General features: G+C 48.1%; 1 protein-coding gene across 7 annotated transcripts in view; it reads left to right on the top strand.

Annotated features, from left to right (window-relative positions):
• NRP2 (neuropilin 2) overlaps positions 1-22,582 on the top strand; it is a 115,621-nt gene that overhangs the window by 24,401 nt on the left and 68,638 nt on the right. For all 7 annotated transcript variants that reach the window (XM_026002491.2, XM_072741937.1, XM_072741941.1 and 4 more), the window contains exons 3-7: positions 9,975-10,156; positions 16,465-16,695; positions 18,080-18,235; positions 19,873-20,042; positions 21,884-22,039. In XM_026002491.2, the coding sequence (XP_025858276.1) occupies positions 9,975-10,156; positions 16,465-16,695; positions 18,080-18,235; positions 19,873-20,042; positions 21,884-22,039 (895 nt within the window). The remainder of the gene's footprint in view (positions 1-9,974; positions 10,157-16,464; positions 16,696-18,079; positions 18,236-19,872; positions 20,043-21,883; positions 22,040-22,582) is intronic.

The following is a 22,582-nucleotide window of genomic DNA, read 5'->3' as shown; positions in this document are numbered from 1 at the left end:
CCCTTTGAGAGTGGTAGGAGGGTAAGAAAGTTTTTTTTTTTTTTTTTTGTCTTATCTGCTGGGAAACTGAGGTCCAAGCAGATGGGTGATTCGGCCTAAGCCTTGGGGCAGGCAGCTGGGTCAAGTGCTGGGTTACTGACAGCCCTTGCCCACTAGGGCCCTGACACTTGTGTGGCCCTCACAGCTCCTCCCTGGCACTAAGTGCTCCCTCCCGGGAGGCCAGGGGCCTGAGGGCCCTGCAGTCCGCTAGCTGTGCAGCCCAGCAGCCAGCAGCTCCATGCACAGAGCAAGCAGTCTGCGATGCTGTGAGGTGTAGAGAGGTCCTTCGGGGTCTGACTCCCACTGCTCCCATCCTGCTAGGAGACTTCCTGCAATCTGGTTCCCTTTCTTGTAGAAGCTGCTGTCCTTCCCAGACCTATTTCATCTAGTCTTATGCAACCTCCAGCCAAGAGAAGCCCATATTCCTGAACATTCGCTGCTTCCACCCCCAACATGCTAACCACTTCTTTCAGAACCCAGGGCCACTTCTGCGCCAGGGAGAGGCAGGTGCCCTAAGATGCCCTGGGTGGGCCAGGCCACTTTGGCTCCCAGTGCTCACACGGGGCCTGCACCGCCCCGCCGTCGAGGAAAGCAGTCACCCAGCGGTGGCTGGAGAGGGAAGCCGTTCCAGCCGACGGGCCCCTGAGTGCTGTATTTAGAATCTCCACCCCGGCGTGGCAGCGGCCCTTCCCACCTGGACATTAGTGCAGGCCCGTCACCTCCACACCAAGGTGCTTTTTGCACGATTCTGATAAGTCGGCCCCTGAAGCCAACAGAAGCTCTGAGCTCTGTAAGCTGCAGCTTGCAGTGAATGAAATCCAAGGACAAGGGCCCATCGCCCCAGCCCCGTACTCCCAGATTGTCTCCTGCTAGGATTTCTGCGTGGTACATTTTTCAGGCAAGTTTTGTATTTTCTACATTTTGTTACTGAGGCTGATTGCCAGCAGAAGGGGACAGAAAAACGGTTGGGAGCCTAAACCCCTAGAAAAACATTTTTCCGATACAGTGATTGATTCCCTGGTGCCTCGTATGCCTCATTCCCAGCAGGCTCCCATTTTTCGGACAGATGGGAAGGTTATGATTTGCTCTCACAATTAGACCCTCTGGGAGCCAGGGTTAGCGAGCGCCCGTTCCAGAGGGAACCGTTCGCCCGGCCAAGTGCGGGGCTGCTGCCAGCACACCAGGCCCTAGGATGGTGTACTCTGATTTCCCCTTAGTGGATACCGGTCGCTTTCTGCCCCTTCCAACCAGCCCCGGGAGGCACAGAGGCATGGTTCCTGTTCCCATTTATGAGATGAGGCAAACCGAGGCATGCAAGCTTGATTGACCCAGGCCAGTCTGGCCTTGTTGGGTGGGGCTCACCTTCACATCCCAGTGCCAGCTTGCTGGTGAACAGACATAAAATACGGGTTACTCTCGCCTACCTCCTGCTCTGGTGTCCTTACAAAATGCTAACAAGGGGCCCTTTGAGCTAACTGCAGAGAGTGAGGATTTTATAGACGTGTACAGCAGACGGGAAAAAGACCCAACCTTCACGCTGAAAACAGCCCGCCCAGCAGCCTTAAACTTCACATCGGCCCTGGTTGCCTAGAAAATCATTCCTTACATAAGCAAACACGTTCCATCCAAGGCGGCCTCCAGCGCGCTCGCTGGTCCAGGAGTGGACCGATCCGTGGCCATCCAGCCCCAGGAATGCGCCTTGCTGGGGAGCCAGGTCAGTGGGGGAAGCGGCGTCCAGCTAGGGGGCCGGGGAGAAGTGCTGGAGGCTTTGTTGAGGGCCCTTCATTCTCTGCAAGTTCATCCACAGCGAGACTTATCAGACACCCTGTCTGGAGCGGCCTCCTTCCTCACGTCGTGCGGCGTCTTGGCAGCCTGCTCCATCAGGAACAATGAGATCGGCAGGGCCCTCTCCATCATCCCAGGGCTTCTGCAGGAAAACAACCAGCAATTATAAATAGATGTTATTTGTATTTCCATTTTCTTGCCTTCAAGGTTTTTTGGAATAATTCCTTCAGTTTGTTTTGGGTTATTTTCTTCGCATACTTCCTTTGCTGGGTGGTCAGATTTCCTCCTTTCTGAAGAGCTGCGATGACCCTGGCAGGGGCGGGGATTGCGGCTAGGCTCCAGATACCAGAGGTTGGTGGCGGGAAGAAATGAAGGAAGAAAAGGAAACTGCCTTCAGTCACTATTAAAAAAAAAAGCAGTGGCACCAACATGGATACACAAACAGATGCAGAGTCTTGGCTCCCTTGGAGTCCTTGCGGTTATTTAACAAGTAATAACAATAACAACAGGAATAATAGTAACAATGACTAACATTTATTTATTGAATACTTCCTAAGTGCCAGGCGCTGCACTGAGGTGTTGACATGCATTAACTCCCCACACTGAAGGGGGTCCAGTACCTAGTTCAGGGCCCACGAAGCGGTGGGAGTAGGGGTGGGGGCGGTGGGGCAGGGGCAGGGGGCGAGAAGGCACAGATTGTTCTGAATCCTGCGTGGCAGGCTGGTTCCAGAGCCAGGGCTCAGAAACATGAGATGGAAAGGGAATCCCCAAAACGCAAGTGATTGAACTACTATTGATGGATTTGTACAGGAGGAGGATTTTTAGAAACCACCGTCCCTAGCATCGAGGTTGGGGAGGGCATCGAGACTGTCTCTAACTTTGTGGCTTTTCATTCCTTCTTCACGTGTTCAGTTCATGTGGCTGTAACCCTTCTCTCCCCCAAGTCTGCCACCCTGCTTTGTAAAAACACGAGTAATAGGAAAAATAGCAAGCGTCTCCCAGTGACTTTCACAGGCATCTAGCACTCTCCTGGGTTCGTATGTATTTTTGCAGTCCTTCCACCAATTCTACAGGTGGGGCCCTTTATTATTTGCATTTTATAGGTAAAAAAACTGAGACTCAGAGAGGTTCGATGCCTTGCCTGCACTCATGCCACTAACAAGTGCTGGAAACAGCTGGGTCTGCCTGCAAAGCCCGTGCACCACACTTCTCAGCACACACACGCACATAGACAGATATGTTTCTGTATAACAGTAATTTAAGATTTTTTTGTGTGTGTCACAGACCTAGAAAAATGTGCATCTACACAATCGCAATAATTTCTGCGTGTGACTATAGGGGTCCCCTCACCTACTGAAATTCATCTGTGGACCCTACTGGAAATCCAGACGTTTAGGAATATGTGCTCTAGATGATACTTTAAGAGCTTATAAATACACAGGATACTGTTTTCTCACTCGATGGACCATATGTTCACATATGGGCATATATGTGCTTATAAAAATACTTCACTTGCAAAAATTAATATGTTATCCCATCTGAACACTTAAAAGCTAAATTTCAACAGGGTGAATCTTGAAACCATGAATTCCAAATCTGCTCACTGCTTCTATTGGTGATTTGTCTATTAATTTTGGCAAGTCCTATAGGCTTTGTTTAAACAAAAACAGCTAAATAAAAAAGAGCAAGATTCTGGTAAGTCTCTAACGGAAACCAAGCACTTTCTTTACGCCCAGTACCTTCTAATGCTATTGTACTGTGGCAGTCGGATGTTCTGATAGGATGGTGGTGAGGCCTGTATGCCCAGGAGTGAGACCACCTGGGTCTGAAGCCTGCCTCTGACCTGTTCTCACGGGACTTTAGGCAGGTCACTTAGACTCTTGGAACCCCAGTTTCTGCATCTGTAAATGGGTGGGAGCCTAACAGGGCATGGCATGAATTCAATGAGGACTAAACGAAGTAATATCTAAACGGGGGTCTAGCCTATAACAAATGCTCAGTAGATGATTCATATTTCTTCTCACTGATATTCCCGGGAATGTTCCAACTTCTTAAATGGGTGGCCCCAATGAAAGGGAGAAATTCAAGAAAATGAAATTTGTTTCTTAAAAGACCTGATCTGATCTGATTCCTTCATAAAGGCTGGATTTCACTATTGAGCCGGAGACCAGGTGACCTGGCTTTGGGCTTGACTGGACCAGAGACTTTGGCCTCGTGCAGACCTGCCCGCAGCCCCTTTGTGTCGCAGGCAGCTTCTTCACGGGGAAGTTGTACATGACAGTGTTGTTTTTTCCTCCTATTTTCCCTGCAGGTTTTAATGTAAGGATTAATAAGACAGTGTGTGTAGATGTCTTTGAGCTTCCCAGAAGAAAGGCACTCCAGGAGGTGGTAAATTCTCTGGCCTCCATAATCTACTCATGAAATATGGAACTTTGAAAGTGTGAGAAAAATCTCAAATCACTTTGACAGCATTTTAATTATAGTTGATTTGTTTGCCGCTAATAGTGAAAATGCTGTCAGCATGATTTGAGATGTTTCTTCCACTCAAAATGTTATATTTCATGTTTTCGAGTCATGAGGCAACATTTCGGTTTCCAGATAAAACCAGAATAGTTCAGTGAATGCGCTGGATCACAAAGGCAAAGGGTATAAAATGGACCAAATGTATCCAACCCCTTGGGAAACATCATCACAGAGGAAATTATTCCTGGACTTACCAACCGCAAGCCCCTCATTCATTTACTCGCGCCACAAAACATAGTGAGCCCTGGGCTGTGCCGGGCACCATGCAGGTGCTACCAATTCAGCAGCAAAAAGGCGAGGTCCTTGCCTTTGTGGTACTTGCTGTGTAGTGAGGACACAGATTCCAAACAGATAAACAAGTATATTGACCTTTTGCAGATTATAACGCTATATAAAGGCAATAAGAGGATGGCGTGGCGGAGAATGAGGGCATGCCGTCTGAAATAGGGTGGTCAAGACAGGCTTCTCTGAGGAGGTGACATTTGCACATAGAAAAAGGAGATGGCATCAGCCACCGAAGAAGGTAACAGAGTTTCACAGGCAGAGGGAAGAGCAAGTGCAAAGGCCCAGTGGCCGGAAAGAGCTCGCCATGCACAAAGCGCAAGGTCTTAAAAATATATGACACGGTAGCATAAAAGGAGACGTTGATTGGTTGGCCAAGGTTATGGCTTCGGGACTTGGGTGGTGATGTGTAGACCCAAGTATCATCAAATGGGCACAGCACTCTTCCCCATTGTACCCAAGTACTCCACCTGTGACAGAGAAATCTCTTCACAAGCAGTTCTAAGCACATCCCTCCAGGTGGACCCTGGCAGGGGCCGGACACCATCTGGCCATTTAAGAAGGGCCTCGGCGTAGTGGATCCTCTAGCACAGGCTCTGTTGGCTAACCCAGCCTTCGGGGGCCTGCTGGGAAGTGTCAAGCGTGGATAGAGTTATGGAAACTAGAAAGCCTCTTTTCATGTTTGCCTAGTGATGAGAGGAAGAGATGAGACTGTTGCTTTTTCATACCTCTCCCGTGGACTCTGAAAATTAATTCCACCGTCAAGATTCCCACGCCCCAAATGTGGGTTTGGGGAGAGAAATTAAGACTTTGAAGTCGAGGAAGAACGTACAGAAAGCGTTCTCTAGACAAATGCTCGACATGCAGATGTCGGAATCTGTGAGGAGAAAAGTAAAAAGGCACCCGGGAACCACTTTGGAGAGAAAAGGGAAAAAAAGGTAAGGAGTGGAAATGGCTACTTCAGCTTAGGAAAGTAAATAGATGAATAAAATAACAAAAGGTAGTGTTAAAGCTTGGGAAGGAATTTTTTTCATTTGAGGGAGATTATGAATAATGAAATGCAAACACAGTACTTAGTATGTCCGTTAGCTGGTTTATGTTTTCTTCCAGAAAATGCATAATGTGCTCCAAGAGAACCGGCTTTGTAGGTTATCCTCCTTGACTGTGGTTGGGGTGAGCCTCGAGGTTGGACCCCAGATTCCTTCACCAAACAAATGCTGGCTCTCAGGCGCTAGATGAGGGCCGTGTTTATTCCAAGGCCACAAACTTCCTAATCTCCTGCAAGCTCTTCCAAATGAACCTGACAGCACTGAAATTTCTAAGGAGATTTACGCCAGCTGTAGCAAATCCCTAATAATAAAAAAGTTCCCCAAATGAGTCAGTCACACAGGACGTAAATGAGACATTCTGTGGGCAGTGAGCGTGTCATTTGGTGTGTGCCCTTTATAGGAGAAGGCCAGCCAGAGGCCCAGCTTGTCCACAGGGCGGAGCCCGGGCACTGGAGGGAGGGGGGTTCATCACCCAGTGGGGACTCTGCGCCCCTTTCCCCTCAAGCAAACCTGATGGGAAAATCCAGTTTCTCTGAGAAGTTTCAGTGAGGGCTGGTTATTTGCTTCACAAAAGGATTCACCGGAATCCTTTTAAATAACAAGCTCAGAGAGAAAATTTATAATACGATTGATGTATATGAACCTTTTTCAAAAATGCATCCCTTCACTGTATGTGTAGGTAAGTATGTAAAGATGTATTTTTTTAAAGATTTTATTTATTTATTCATGAGAGACACAGAGACAGAGAGGCAGAGACAGAAGCAGGCTCCATGCAGGGAGCCCAACATGGGACTCGATCCCAGGACCCCAGGATCACGCCCTGGGCTGAAGGCAGCGTTAAACCGCTGAGCCACCTGGGCTGCCCTGTAAAGATGTATTTGTAGCTGCCAGCATGACAAAAAAAAAAAAAAAAAAAAAAAGGATTTGGGGTCATTATATCCACTGAGTAAATTGAGGCAAGCTTACAGCTATGGCATTTGCTGGGGAGCCCTGCTTCATCGCTGATTGTGTTAATCCCCTAAATTACTCCATGCGTGATTAGGCAACCAGATAGAACCTCCCCTTCTGGTCATCCAGCCATTGGGATGTCTGGGCGTCTCTTTGTCCTTTCCGGAGAAATTGGCAACACAGACTGGAGATATCTGGTTATCTTTAAAAAAAAAAAAATGTTTAAGTAGTTACTGAATGTGGGCCACGACCCCTGGCACTGTTTTAGGTGCCCCAACACTGTGAGTTATTTAGTCCTCACGACAGTTCTGTGAGACGGATGGTGACGATGAGGATGGTACTTATGCTTTCATCTGCTACATTCTGAAAGCTGGGTTCTTTTTCTCAGTTCTCCTACCTTGAAAAAAAATTCTTTTTTAGTCTTTTTTTTTTCTTTTATTTTATGGCGTATTTTATGTGTTGTTGAAGTATGGTTGACATACAAGGTTATATTAGTTTCAGGTGTGTGACATAGTGATTTGACAATTGGATACATTCCGCAATGCTCACCACGATGGTGCAGTTACCATCTGTCACGGTGGAAAAAAAAATTCTTAATGGAAGCAGCTTTATTTTATATATTTGTGGCTTATTAAGAAATGCAAGCTCATGGTAAATGATTCAGAGAATAGGAAAGAACAAAGAAGGAAGTAGAAATTGCCAGTTTCTACCACCTGTATATCTCAGTACTGTTAACATTTTAGTATGTAGTCTTTCAGACTTTTTTGTTTGTGTATGCAAGAACGTATGTATGTATATGTATTTTAACACATTATTTTTTAAAAATATTTTTTAAACTATCAGGATATATGTCATGGCCATTTTTCCCATAAAAACAGAATATCTAGACCTACAGCACTCCCTATCTACTTCAGTGGTGGAATATTCCATTTTATAAATATACCAAAATTGATTTACCCACCTCCATTGTTGGACATTTAGATATGATGCTGTTTATAAAAAAAGAAAAAGCATCTTTTCACTTTTCTTAATTTAAATTCTATCTACGCTTTTTAAATTATATCTACGCTCACCAAGATGCATATACATCTTTGCACGATTACCTGATTATTAGGAAAAATTCCTAGCAGTGGAATTGCTGGATTAAAGGATTTGTCACATTTCTGCCAAAATGCAATCCAAAATGTTTTAACAGATGTTCATTCCACTTACACTGTACCTCGATGCGCTTGCTCTATCGCTTCACCTCAGAAATGGGTATGAGAATAAAACAAATCACTGTTAACCAAACACTACCTACCAGGCTGAGTACTGACACTATATAGATTATGTTGGTCACTTAAATCTCACAACAACCCTAGGAGAAAGGTTCTAATATCCCTATTTTATGATAATTTTCCCCATTGCCAGGGATCAGAAAAGTTGAGTAACTTGCCTGAGGTCACCCAGCTAATAAGGATCCAAATCCAGTTCTACTTTTGGCATTGGCCAGGGCATGGCAGGGGTACAGGTGGGGGGATGGACGGGCTCCCCCATGCAGGTTCATAATTCATTACTCCCTGTGAACTGGCGAATGTCTGCTTACTGAACACAGCTGGCTTCTCAACAGTTGTGCACCCTACATCACCATTACTCAGCACAGAGTGATTGCCCAGGGTGCTTACCCCAGTGTGGAAATACTAAGGAGGGATTTTCCAGAAGGTTTGGGGAATTTCCTTTGAGAACAAACTAAGTGTCTTTTCACTTTGGTTTTTGGAAGTGAGGAAGCACACTTTCAAACTCGGCATCATCTCCCAAACTGAAATCACAGATCCCCCCCAAACCTCCACTGCCTTTCTCAATCTGTGGCTGTGTCCCCAGAGCTCCTGAGGGGAAACCCTGCCATCTTGTCTTCTCCAGACTAACCAGCTTCTGTGATTCTTTGGACTGTAGGTTTCTAGGGCTCTAGGGTCTAAGATTGAACTAATCCCCGTCGATTCCTTATACTTCCTTCACGGTCTTGTTTTTCATAAGTGGCTGCACGATCTGAAATATGGCTCCTGGGGGCTGTCGTGAGGCCTCGGGCTACTCTGGCTCAAATAAGCCACTTCTGCAGGCAGCCAGCTCTCACAGACCCAGTGTGTGTGGCAGGAGCCTGCAGGCACATCCCAGGTCCCTCTCTTTACCCCAAAGAGAGACATTTCTTACATGTTGTTTTAACAGGTTGATGCAAAATAAATAAACAGGGAGGGAGAAGGAAATGGATGCTTGTCGGTAAATAGTGGCACAGTGACCAGCAATTTGCAGGGAGCTGGTGGGAAAGGACCTCAGCAGCTGAGACAGCGGGAGTCCCTGGGAGCCCAGAGAAGGAGCCCAGAGGTGGCACAGGGAAGACTGCCCGAGCACCACCAAGGCCCAAAATGTGTGCCTGTGCAGATTGGCATCCCGTGAACCAAGCCAAGGATTTCTGTCTTTGACTTGTCTTCCCTAACCTGGGGCCAGGTTGATCCTGTTTGAAATGAGCTCAAGCCTGAGCGCAGGGCCGTCCCTGCCTCTTGCTGAGGCTAAGAGTTCTGTGCTCATAGACACTGGGTCCCTGGGGACTCACCCCCTGCTTTTGGAGAAAGGTTTTTATTGCCTTATCTAATATGATGCTGATTCCTTTTAAAAATGTGTTGTTGACTAGACACCGCTGCTGATGGGAGCTTTGCAGAGTCATCTCCAGGACAGAGGGGGCCTGAGCATGGGAGTCTTTGTCACTAACAATTAAAGATAAGGGAAGAGGGGATGACCCAGGAGGAAACTGAAACACGGGGGAGGGGGAGGGGAGTAAGCAGATATCTCAGGAACGTCCCCAGTGTGCCCGGCTTGGGGCCTAGCACCTTACTTATATTTTTCACTTCATCTCCATCCCAGCCCTCTGAACTGGATATTTTTATCCTCATCTTACAGATGAAGAAATTGATCTCAGAGGGGTTAAGTAGCCTGCAGTGACGCAGAGCTAAGAAGAAAAGACTAAGATTCAGGGAGATCGTGGGTGGACATAAAAATGGTGCTATGGAAAGAAGGAAAAACGCTTGCTCGGAGATCTTTGATAGAGGGGTGCTACCGCTCTCACGTGGGCAGGAGAGAAGGCCTTAAAATCTAGCCATCCACTGGGACACCCGTTCTCTCCGTGGCTTCAATAAGGCGATGCAGCTCCTAGATCTAGGGCGGCCGGTCTGTGCAAGCACACCCAGTCCCTTGTTTATCACTCGGAAACACCTGAGCATCCATCTAGAAAGGGCGGCTGGAGCGAGACGACGGTCCCTTTCCTCTCCTGAGAGTGATCTTGGCTCATATGTGCCCCTTTGTACCGTCCTCACGTAGGTACGACTTCATCGAGATCCGGGATGGGGACAGTGAATCCGCAGACCTCCTGGGAAAGCACTGTGGGAACATCGCCCCCCCCACCATCATCTCCTCCGGCTCCGTGCTCTACATCAAGTTCACCTCCGACTACGCCCGGCAGGGGGCAGGCTTCTCTCTGCGCTACGAGATCTTCAAGACAGGTCAGTGCCATGGTCAGGGTCAGGGTCAGGGTCAGGGTCACGGGCAGAGTGGGGTGCTGGGCATCCCCGGGAGGCCGCGCCGCCCTGGGTGCCGGCCGTGGGGCGCTGTGCAAGGGGATAGTTACGGGCGCAGGGATGCCCCCCGGGAGGCAGGCAGGGAGGCTTACAAACGTTTTTGGAGCTGGAACAGAGGCTCAGGGTGACCCGGCCATAGCCCGCGACAAAAAGCCAGTTTAACTCCTGCTGCGACCTGAGAGGGTGTGTCGGTGCGAGGTTAGTGCTGGGTGCTGCCCACTGGGCAGACGGGCTTTGTTCGCGGCACCCCGAGAGGGCAGCGCCAAGTAAACCGAGAAACGCTTCTGCAAAGAAATGTATTTTTGTATGTTTTTCAAGATCACAATCCTCCTTTTGGGAGAAAAGCAAAACTTCGTTGAACTTCCTCCTATTTACTCCATGGTTTAATGTCGCCTTTATCTGGAATTTCATGGGCAGAAGGACATAATCTTTTTCGGTGTTCAGAGTCTCTAAAGATCTTACCTGTGGGGTCATACAGGAGCTTTTAAATTCAGATGTGGCTTGTAGGACGTCCCCATGCCCGATCCATTTTACCACTTCCACCTGTTGAACATCAACTTCCTAAACGCCAATGGAGCAGCCTCCTGAAAAGCAACCAAAAAGATAGGAAGAAAGACCACTGCCCTTCTTTTAAGTTGACTTCCTTGCTTTCCATGAGGCCCCCCCCTTAGATGACTTTAGGCTCTGGGCATCCTTATTTCCATAACGGGAGTGAGCCAACCTTAATTCACAAGTTGCTGGTCCAGTATCTACCCTGAAGCGCTCAGGCCGTGTGTCCTTCCCCTCAGTGTAACAGCTCGCTATCTTGAGGCTAAGCGAAGTGCCCCCTCCAGTTCTCCCCTCGCCCCAGCCCACTCCCCCACCTACAGGCTCCTACCCCGTCTGCTGGTGTGGCCCCTCCGAGCCTGTGTTTTACAGCTTGTGGAGGGAGTCTGGTGCAAAGGGAGGCTGTCCGTCTTGTCATCGAGAGGCCCAAGTCAGGCGCCTACTGAGTTCAGTGTAAGGGGACCTATTCATATATATTTTCTTTTCACTAAACAGTTCTTGAAAGGAAGTGGTAGCTGCTGAAAGCACTTTTTATATCCACTCTGTCTAAATATTTGTCAGATTTGTCTGCCTGAGAGCAAGATGTAGAATCCAATGACAGGGCGGGCCGAGGAAACTGTATCAGGGCGTCATTAAGCCAGAGTGGGAGCACAGACCATCCCAGGGCACGGGTCCCAAGAAGGCCCATCTGCCATGGGTCATCATGCTCCCAACCACATGAGGTCATAGGGACTGACAATCTGTGTGTCCGGTGTCACGGGGGCTGGTGTGAGGCTCCTGAATACTTCGATCCATATTCCCTAGCGTCTTGCTCAAGATCCAGATCAGTCACCCCTGGAACATTCATCATGCCCTCTTCAACTGGGGAGCAGCGGGGAGAGAGAAGGTAGAAAGGAGTAAAATACTAGAAGAGGACAAACAGATGTGTAAACCCTCACACGTAACAGACGTACGTGGATGTCATTGCATGAACATAGATCAATAGCTACGTAAATTGAAAGGAAAACTATAATATGTGCCAGTGGGAGTCAGCACTAAGGAAGGATATGATTAATGTGCTCTGGTGTTTTGTTTTGTTTTTTTAAGATTTTATTTATTTATTCATGAGAGACACACAGAGAGAGAGAGAGGCAGAGACACAGGCAGAGGGAGAGAAGCAAGCTCCCTGCAGGGAGCCTGATGTGGGACTCGATCCCGGGACTCCAGGATCACACCTTGGGCCGAAGGCAGGCGCTAAACCGCTGAGCCACCCAGGGATCCCAATGTGCTCTGGTTTTGAAAATGAGGGCTCCGCTGAGTGGACTTGGGTGGTCAGTTAGATAGCAGCAAGGTCCCCAGTGCTAAAGCTGTCACTCGGCTCCACTGTGCTGACTGGGAAAGGAAAGCAGCTCCAAGCGGGGTCTTCCAGGGAGCTGCCCACGGGAAGTCCCAACAAGGGTGAGCAGGACCACTAAAGCTCATCCGTTTGATGCTTCCCTTTTCACCAAGGATGGTGCCACATTCTCTGGAAAGCCTCAGAAAGAGTGAATGCTAACCCTATCCATTATGCACCTTCGAAGGGATGAGGTTAAAAGTTAAAACGCACAAGAGGGTAGCATCACGGAGCGCTGCTGTCTTGAGGACAGCCAGTCTGTGGATGCCCAGACACAGGAGCGCCAGCCATGCCGTTGGCTTGGGCGTGGAGCAATGGGGCAGCCTACTTCAATTACTAGGATTGCCCAAGGAAAGAGGAAAGAGATTCTTGCGGTGGGAGAGAGAACCCCGCCAACAACAGCCAAATTTCTGGGGAACATAAGAGAGAAAATGGGAACCCAGTGGTCTTCTGGGGGGGTGCTGCTGTCTCCTGGCATCATGCTTGTCCAAGAGAGCAGCTCTTGGCATGAAAGCCAACACTGTATAAAACACATACGTGTGCAGGCTACAGAATTCAACGCTGAGAAGTCTAGGAGGATGAGCATTTCTCCAGGTGCCCTCCTCTCCCTGCACCCACATTTCCACTGTCGGAGTTCTGAAAGAAAATACACAAAGTTTACGTCACCCACAGAACATGAAAGAAATTCGTGAACATGCTGAAGAAATCCAAACAAACACAGCTATGTTTGCTAGTCAGATTCATAAAGAGAAAGAGGGGGGGACTGTAAACACAGATACACAAAATAACCGTACAGAGGACCGTGGAAGTCTGCAGCGGCACATTGCCCTGGCGAGCCCCGGCCTCGGAATGCCACCGACAGACACAAACCCTCAGTTGGGGTGTAGACAGAGCGGGGCGGGGGCGGGCGTGTGGCTGGGGTGGGAGGTTCATGTCTACCCTGAATGAAGTGGTTTATAAAAGAGTCTATATAATACCAGACCATCCACATGTTAAAGAGCAAACCAAGGCAGCTCACAAACATAAAGGATCTCAGATTGCCAAATCATGAGCAGAACAGAGAAAGGAATTTTAAAAGTAACATTGGACACTGAATCACGGGAAAATGTGGTTTTTTTTTTTTGTTGTTTGTTCGTTTTCTGATACTCTTGACCGAAGTTCAAGATTAAGTTGGCTTTCCTGGTGTCCGGCGACATTTCAGAAACTGAACGCCCTGGGGTCATTCACAAGTAGAGAAACCTCAGTGTGCCCCCCCCCCCAACTCCTACTCCCTGAACCGAAAATACCTTTGGAGGTCAGGCTGAGCTCCTTTGGGATAAATCCACCATGTTTTAAATAGCTCTGTGCATGCAGGTTCTTCTTCTGCTTGCAGAGTTATTGTAAAATTGACAGTGGAAAAACACGGAGTGCGCATTTTTCACACCAGAGTCCTTTGGTATGAATCATTCACTGCAGCCGAAATCCCCCCAGCTTGTGTGGACAATCTCCGCATTGAGTGAACCGGAGTATTTGTTGACTGAGCTTTTTTTTTTTTTTTTTTTTTTTTTAACCTGAGATTCTTCTACCACATTGGCAGACAAGGATCTTGGGTCAGGTGTCTACAAGATTCCAGTCTTGTCCCAAGATGGTCACCCTCTTCTGAGATCTCCTCTCCACAGTTACTGTTCAGCTTTCCTGCTTTCTGACCCTTTGACCACAGTCCAAACTATGAGCGGCACATTTACAGACGAAGGCACCGCTGTAATGCACAAGTTTGTTCCGCATAGAAAGGATAAAATTGTTTTTCCTTCCTCTTTTAAAATAAGCCAGGGGACATACCCATGTATATCCATATGTCAGAGAGAGAAAGAGACAAACACATGCTCTTTTTGGTTGGGATTTTGTGTGTGTTGACCTTACAAATGTCATATTAAAAAATTCTGACCAAATGCAGGACCTGGGAACCCTGGAAACTGTGGGTACTTTAGAATCTCACATTCCCCGGGCCTCTCTTGGGCTCACTGGGTGTCTGCTGTGGAAGACTTTGTCTCCCATGGAGGGGAAGAACCAAAGAAAGATTGCACCAGAAATTCCTCACTCTCGGGAGGATGGGGATTCCCCTTGCCTTGAGCAGGAATGGCAAGAGAGCGAACTCGAGGAGGGAATGTCAGGATGCCTTTTCTAGCTCTGAAAGCAGGTCGTGGATAGAGAGTTAATTTCCTCTGGCTGAGTGACCCACATGGAGAAGGCTGCACAATGGCAATAAACACTAACCTTTTCAAGATTCCTCTCAGCCCCCCAAAGACCTGCCAGCTGGCTTGGCTTTGCCAGACCGCCTCATCCTGGGACCATTGAGGAGGCCCCCCCGGAGCGTGGGGCTTGACAGTAAACAAAGCTGGGGATTCGGTGGTAAACAAACTGGGAAAAGGCCTCCCCAGCTCAGCCCTCTGGACCTGGCTGCCCACTGGGCCGCCCTGCCCCTGATCGGTGCGGAGCCTCAGGCGTGGGGCACCTGGAGAATGTTCAGAATCCTGAAGAGGTTGGCTCTCACCCCGGGAGTCCCGGGACCCCAGGGCAGAGCGCTGGTCTGGTCGGAAGAGCAGAGGTGATGGATGGGCAGGTAGGGATGTCGGAATTTCCCATCTGCTGCTAAAGGAAGTCGCGGGCCTCCTTCGCCCGCTTATTTGCATGGCACCTTTTCCAAGCCAGACGTGTGCACTTTCCAGAAAGCCGTCGTCAATAAAGAGCCTCGCGGAGGGGCCTGCTGCAGGAGGCGCCGATAAAGACATCGCTGCGGGCTAAGATCAGTGTATTGACATCACACAGTTATATTTCAGTGGGATCCCTAGAGGACACTTCCTGCCAGTAAACACCTGGTTTATCGAGTATTTCTGTATTTTTTCTTCATGCTTAGAGTACTTATTATCCTCCTCATAAATCCTGCGACCTTTTTAATTTTAAAATCAGAATGTAGGGACGCCTGGGTGGCTCAGCAGTTGAGTGTCTGCCTTTGGCCCAGGGCGTGATCCCGGGATCCAGGATCGAGTCCCACATCCGGAAGGTTCCCTGCATGGAACCTGCTTCTGCCTGTGTCTCTGCCTCTCTTTCTGTGTCTGTCATGAATAAATAAAATCTTTTAAAAATAAATAAATGGGATGAAATAAAATCAGAATGTAGTGAAATCAGTTGTGATTGCCCAGCCTTTATCCATTCGCTGCAGTGACTGGCGTGGCCTCTGGCCCTGGGCTGCTCCGTGCGCCCGTGGCCTGGGCCGCAGTGTCCCAGGACCTGCCTGGAGCCCAACCGCTTTGGCAAATGGTGGCTGGGTGAAAGCACAGGAGGGCCCTTTTAACGTGACTCCACCTCGAGGCATTAGCAGATCTGGTGGCTGTAATCCTCTTAGAGCTCCCACTGCCGTCCAAGCCTGCACCGGGTGTGAATGTGGGCCGCATTTAATAAGAACGCCTCCATGAGTCCCAAGAAAGCAGACGCAGGAGCTTCGGAGAGAAACAAGGCCATCCCTGCCACAAAGCGACCAGAAGCCTTCCAAATGTCAATACACTGCCGCATTTTTCCAAACTTGCTGCTGGAGCGGCCTTTAACATCCCCAACGCCCTGCTGTGATCCACCAGCTACAAAAGTCGATTGTTAATTGTCTGGCCACTACAGAGCAGCTCGTTTTAATATAGTCATGACATGAATGGGACCCAAGCTCCCCTTTGCCCCTCCCCTGAGGCACCTTGCATCTTGGAGGGAGAAGGGGGCACTTGGTTGGCTCTGGTACAATGGGGGCTAGTGTTGAGGTCAGCGATAAATAAGGGGTAACATTGTTTGCCCTGCTGGCAATCAGCAAGCCTTCCTTAAGGATTGAAATAACTTACATTTCTGGAGCAGGCAGCTGAGTAATTGAGAAAGAAGACTCTGTTCCTCTTTTCAAGAGAATCTCTCCCTTTCTCTCTCTCTTTGTCTCTCTCTCTGTCTCTCTGTCTCTCTCTCTCTCTTCCTTTCTCTCTCTCTCTCTCTCTGTGATTCACACACTTCTTTCTGACCCCCCTCCACCCCACCCCCCCACAACTCCTCAATTGCTGCTCTTCTTACTCTATTTATGTAGAGCAAACCAGCTCTCCTCCCCTAATTTCTCTCCTAAAGAGAGTCTGGCTCAAAGGCTTGAGGCGTGGATGTGAAGAGTATGTTGCTTCAAGGGCCACTCCAGTGGAAACAAAAACCTTATGAGTAGGGGGATTGGGACTCACGCGTCCAACTAACCCATGTGACGGAGGCGGCAAAGGAAGACATCTTTTCCTTGCTTAATACTACGGTTCTCTTTTACATACAGGCTCTGAAGACTGTTCAAAAAACTTCACAAGCCCCAATGGGACCATCGAATCCCCTGGGTTTCCTGAGAAGTACCCACACAACTTGGATTGCACCTTTACCATCCTGGCCAAACCCAAGATGGAGATCATCCTGCAGTTCCTGACCTTTGACTTGGAGCACGACCCTTTGCAGGTGGGAGAGGGAGACTGCAAATACGATTGGCTGGACATTTGGGACGGCATTCCGCATGGTGAGTGATGTCGCTGTCACGAGGCGCTTCTCGGTAGCTTCGTCTTTGCCTGTGAATTGCTTTGGTAACAATAAAAAAAAAAAGAGAACAAAGACTTCAAAGCTCCTTAGGGTTTGTGTATGACCCATGATGACTTTCTTTATTCTTCACCGAGGATGATTTCAGAGAAATTGCAGGAAGGCAGTTTCCTTTCTTGGAAAGATTTCTTTGGAGAAGCATAGGAGGAGACTGAGTAGATACTTGGGTAAGGAGGAGAGAGCCTATGGGTGATGTTCTTTTCTGCCCTGGGTTGTCAGGATTTCCACAGAAAGTGACTCAGTGACCACCCTCTCTGCCCAAATAGGATGCGAGAGCCAGGCTGACTAGATTGGGATGCTGGCTCTGCTATAAGTAGCTCTGCAACCCTGGGCAGGTCACTTAAACCCTGTGTCTTATCCATATAAATAAGCTGCCTTCATCATCATTATTATTACTATGATTTTTCTATTATTATTATTAGAGTCATAGATGTCAAAAAGGAGTATCACTCAAGGCCCAAAGGAACCAGTACTTCTCAGGTGGAGACCAATGTTAGGTCTTAAGAAAGTGAGAAAACCAATCGTTCACTTTTGTCGTCAGCCACACCGTTTTGCACTGTGAGGAAGGCTTGATGGCTAAGCAGTTTGATTTCCCAAGAAAAGCATAAGACTAGGTCAGAAAACTTGGGCCTGAGTCTCAGCTCAGTTATTTCCTAACTGTATGAACACGGAAAAGTCACGTGACCACTCCGAACCTCAGTTTATTCTTCTCTAAGACAGACATTATTATGATAGCTTTCTGGCCCGTCCCCAGAACAGAGCAAGAGAAGAGAATGAGGCCAGGTCAAGAAAAATACAGCTGTCCCTTCAATAACACAAAGGTTAAGAGGGCTAGTTGCCCATGCAGCTGAAAATCCGCATAGGACTTCGGACTCCCCAGAAATGTAAGTGCTGATGGCCTACTGTTGACTGGAAGCCCAACCAATGACATAAATAATCAACACATATTCTGTGTGTTATCTATACTGTATTCTTACAATAAAGTAAGCTGGAGAAAAGAAAATGGTATTAAGAAAACCATAAGGAAGAGAAAATACATTCACAGTACTGTATTTGTCGAAAACAATCCATGTATAAGTGGGCCACGCGCTTCAAACCCGTATTGTTCAAGGGTCAACTGTACCTTTTAATGTGCAGGGAAAATATTAGATATTATTCTTTAAGTCTATCTTTGGGCGTTCTTTCATGCCAAGGCATACCCAAAGGATGCCCTGTGAAGTGACCTGCGATTGTGGCCAGGGTGAATGTATTGAAAATGAGTTTGACATTTCCATTTCTACGGCCCTGTCTTTGTCTTGTGTGTCCAGTCGGCCCTCTGATTGGGAAGTACTGTGGGACTAAAACACCATCTGAACTCCGCTCGTCGACGGGGATCCTCTCCCTGACCTTCCATACAGACATGGCGGTGGCCAAGGATGGCTTCTCTGCACGCTACTACCTGGTCCACCAAGACCCACCAGAGAGTGAGTTGGCCAGTTGGGAACCTCTGTCCTGTCCTTCCATCAGGCCTTTGAGGATGTGCGGTGAAGAGAGGCCAGCCTCTGGGAGAGGAGAGGGAAATTTTCCAGAATTTGTTGCAGCCTCTGGGTTCAGGGAAGGGGGGCTGTATCCTCTTGCTAGGCAGAGACCGATACAAGTCAAACAAGTGTCGGCTGGGTATTCAGGTCTTGCACCAAGAATTAGTTATTCCCAGCGTAAGTCACAGGACCATCTCACACTTCAGTTTTCTCATCTGTGAATGAAAAGAGATCTATATCAATTCTCCGCTCTATTCTAACATTTTTTGAGTCTTCTCTCCCTCTCTAAGTTTCTGTGGCCATGGTCAGAAAACTGAGCAATTTTTAAACTTCCCTTGTATATATATTTTACATTAAACATCTCCAGCCCTGGGAAGGTTTCTCCAACTAGACTGGCACATGCTTGGATTTTCACTTCATGCTTCAATATACGCAGTTTCCAAGCTTCTACTGTGTGCCAGGTACTGTGCAAAGCATAGAGTGTAGCTCTGGCCCCGGTGTCCTGGAACTGCCCATCGAGACCATGAGTCTCCTGCCTACGCCCACATCTACTCTGAACTTCATCTTCAGATCAGCTCCTCTAGGACATGTGCTTCAGATGTACTGCCATTTCCACTTAGAAACCCAAATGATAACTTTAAGTACTAAAGAAATACTTTAAGGATGACTGGAGCTGGGGAAATCCTGCCATGGGTTGTGGACAGCTTACCACGTGCACAGCTACAGACATGGCAGCCCGGCCTGCTGGAAAGGTGATGGGTTTTGTGCCGGGTTTTGCTTTTGTTCTTCTTCAAAGAGCTCATGAAGATTGAGTAACAGGGAAATAGTATTGCAAATTGCACCGGGTTCTGCAATTGGCCAGTACAGTCACAGAGCTCAAGAATGGGTTTGATACCTGAAAAAATTGCTGGTCTTTATCAGACACCTACACGTGCAGAAATTAACCAGTGTCTGCAGCCTGCATGGGAAGGACAGCAATTGAACTTATGGCGCATAGCCAAAGTCAGTGACTTCTGGGTCCATTTGCCCAGACAGGTGCAGGGGAAGAGAGTGACATGCGTATGCTCATAGAGTGTCCCAAAGACGGGTATTTACTGCTTTGTAATGTCGGTCTTCTGTGCCAGAAATTGAGACAGTTGAGTGAAAGAACGAAGCAAAAGTGCCTCCTGGGTGTTTATTAAGAAAGCAGGCTTCCCACGATGTATCAGCCCACCCAGATTGCCACGAGTCTATCACACGTTTACCTGTATTTCAATAACGGTGCATCTGGCATCTGTGAGCATCCGTAGCCTGCAGCACCAACAGTTCTTGTGCTTTAGATTGTATTTTTAATTTGTATGATGATTCTTATTTACCCACAGCCTGACTTCTTTTAGGTCCAATTTAGTTTCTTTCAGACCCAGAGGGGTTGTCAAGCTCTATGACTTGGCAGAGATGTTTTTTAAATGGGAGTGTATAATTAGGTCTCTAAGATGAGGGAGTTCCTGCAAAGACTTGTCCCTAGAAGGGAGCAACGTTTTCAGGGTCTCAGGAGTTTGAGATTGAGAGGTCTAACTCTGCCCTTGATCGTCTCCCTTCCCTAGACTTTCAGTGCAATGTCCCTCTGGGAATGGAATCTGGCCGGATTGCCAATGAACAGATTAGTGCCTCATCCACCTACTCTGATGAAAGGTGGACACCTCAACAAAGCCGGCTCCATGGCGATGACAATGGCTGGACACCCAACTTGGACTCCAGCAAGGAGTACCTCCAGGTACTTATTCAGATATCGGAGGGTGGGCAGAGTGTGAGCGTTGTGGTGGGCAAGGGAGGTGGTTCCTCGGCTAGAGTGGACAGAGGACACGAAGAAAACAAACACAGCGAGCTTGAGAGCTCCATTCATTCATCCATCCAAACAAACACATACACCAGGCCCAAATAGACTTAGCGAGGCACTGTGCTAACTGCTGGGATAAAACGATGAGTAAGACAGACACTGTCACTGCCCTTGTGAAGACTACCAGGCCTTGGAGAAGTTATTTGGCCTGGGTGCTGTTTGCCTCTCAATATAGATATCCAAGGAACATTCTATAAACAGTTCCAGATCTTCCTCATTCTTGGCACAGGGAGGCATCAGAGACTTGGTCGGGGGAGGGCTTTTTCCTAAGGGCAGACTTGTTGAGTTGCTGGCTGAGCATGGCAGCTTCTCGTGATCTTTGCTGTTTGGAGGGAGCCCTGCCAGGAAGTTTTTGCACATAGCTATCGGAAGAACACATGAGAAAATGTCCCTACCGGGAATGAAACTCTAGTCACCCAGATGCTCTGTAGCATCTTTTCAGACTATTGTTTGCTTTGCTTCTGAATAAGACTTGCAGTTTATGTTGAATAATCCCCCCCTGAAACTATAGACTGGTCCAGTTCTCATCCCTTGGGGAAGAGCAAGCTGCTAGACCCGTGCTAGAGCAATGACTGCTTTTATGACACACACCAGACAGCCTTGTGACCCATTGACAAGCCTGTCCTAGTTCTGATGTGACACGGTGACCTCTGCTCTGAGGAGGACGTTGCAGAGCAGACAACAGGACAGGGACAAGTACCACTTAGAAACTTCCAGGGAGTCTGCAGAGGTTCTAACAGCACAACCCTAAAGCCATTTGTCACTATCTCTTCTCTGCCCCTCCAAAAACGCTTCTCATCCTGCAGAGCTTCCAGAGTGTTCTCCTTTATAATCAATGTTCCATTGATTTTACTCCTTATTTTTGGTCCTCAGTCATAAGCTCTCTCTTATTGCTATCCAGCTGTTTATACAGCACTGCTTACTTCTTTTGAATTGCATAATATGCTGAACACATATTAAGTACCAATAAATGCTTCCCGAATCAAATTTTACCAGTGAGTGTTGGCTAAATTTTGATCACACAGAGGTTGCCATTAAGAAACACTGCAGCCAACAAAGGAATGACATCCAGCAATTTCCAAATGGGTTTGGTGTTGTGGGAAGAGAGGTGCCTCAAAATGTTGGCCATCTTCCTCATCGAGCAAAAGGTCAGGACTTGGTGCATAAGCCTAATTGCTTGGGCAGACTCTGGATGCCCTTTGACCCTTGAGTGACCTGAGTGACTAAATACACAAAAGAGTGAGGGACCTAGGGGAGGGGAGGCGAGGTAGCCCTGAACTGAGACCTTGCAACTAGCGCGTCCTAAGTGGATTGGAGTGGACTGGAGTGGATTTAGCCATTGTTCCTTTAAACAGCATCTATTTTTACTACACAAAGCAGGTTGTAGTTCAGTAAGAAGAGGTCACAGTTCTAGATGTTCAAGGATCCCTTTAAGGTAAACTGAACGGTTTGTCCCGTTTGGATTTGCAAAAAAGAGAAAAAAAAGAAAAAGAGTCAAGTTACAGTTTCAAAGGTGTCCAATCTAGTGTCTAATACGTTAAGTTTAACCATCCAGACTGGAATTGCGGGCTGATACGGATCACACTGATGCTGGGGGATCACAGACACGAGTTGTAAGCTAAGTATTACGGTTTTATCCTTTGAAGCTGAAAAGCAAGAGGCTGCCCTCCAGTCAGGAGGCACGGGGCCCTGATTCCTCCTCCTCCGCTCTTCCTCAGGTGGACCTGCGCTTCCTAACCATGCTCACAGCCATTGCCACGCAGGGAGCGATTTCCAGGGAAACCCAAAACGGCTACTATGTCAAATCCTACAAGCTGGAAGTCAGCACGAATGGGGAAGACTGGATGGTGTACCGGCATGGCAAAAACCACAAGGTAAACCCATTTCCTTCCCCCCCGCCCACCTCCACCCACTCCTGTCCCCAAAGGCATGCTGCTGGGGTGGCGCAGGAGCCTGGGGACAAGAGGAGCTTCGAGTGGACCCCACAGAGGGGAGGAGGCCTTGTTCGGTGAGGCTCAAATAATTGATGGAGGCACAGGAGGCGGTGGCCCTGAAAATATTCTTTCTTATGCTAAAGCGATTGGAAAACACTGTTTCTCCGACAGCCTGGCTGCCGTGGCGTGTTGCACCGCAGAGAGAGAGAGAGAGAGAGAGAGAGAGAGCGAGAGAGCGAGCGTGAGCTTGCAGAGTGCTCTCTGACTGCAAATGAAGGGGAAAATGTGTCCCCAGTCCGCGCCTCCCCATACAGGATTCATTGAGCATTTATGGCCTGAGTCCCTTCCACATGCTGGGTTAACAATCACAAAACCACATGAAACTGTAGTTCAGGAGTTACCGAGGTCTGGAAATGAAAGGGCACAAATCCTGAGAGGGAATCACAATGTCCCAGAGAAGAAAGAGGACAATAAATACTGAGG

Source organism: Vulpes vulpes, chromosome 16 (assembly GCF_048418805.1).
Source record: "Vulpes vulpes isolate BD-2025 chromosome 16, VulVul3, whole genome shotgun sequence".
Taxonomy (NCBI): domain Eukaryota; kingdom Metazoa; phylum Chordata; class Mammalia; order Carnivora; family Canidae; genus Vulpes; species Vulpes vulpes.
The sequence above is the reverse complement of the archived record's forward strand: the minus strand, read 5'-3'. Positions and strand labels throughout refer to the sequence as shown.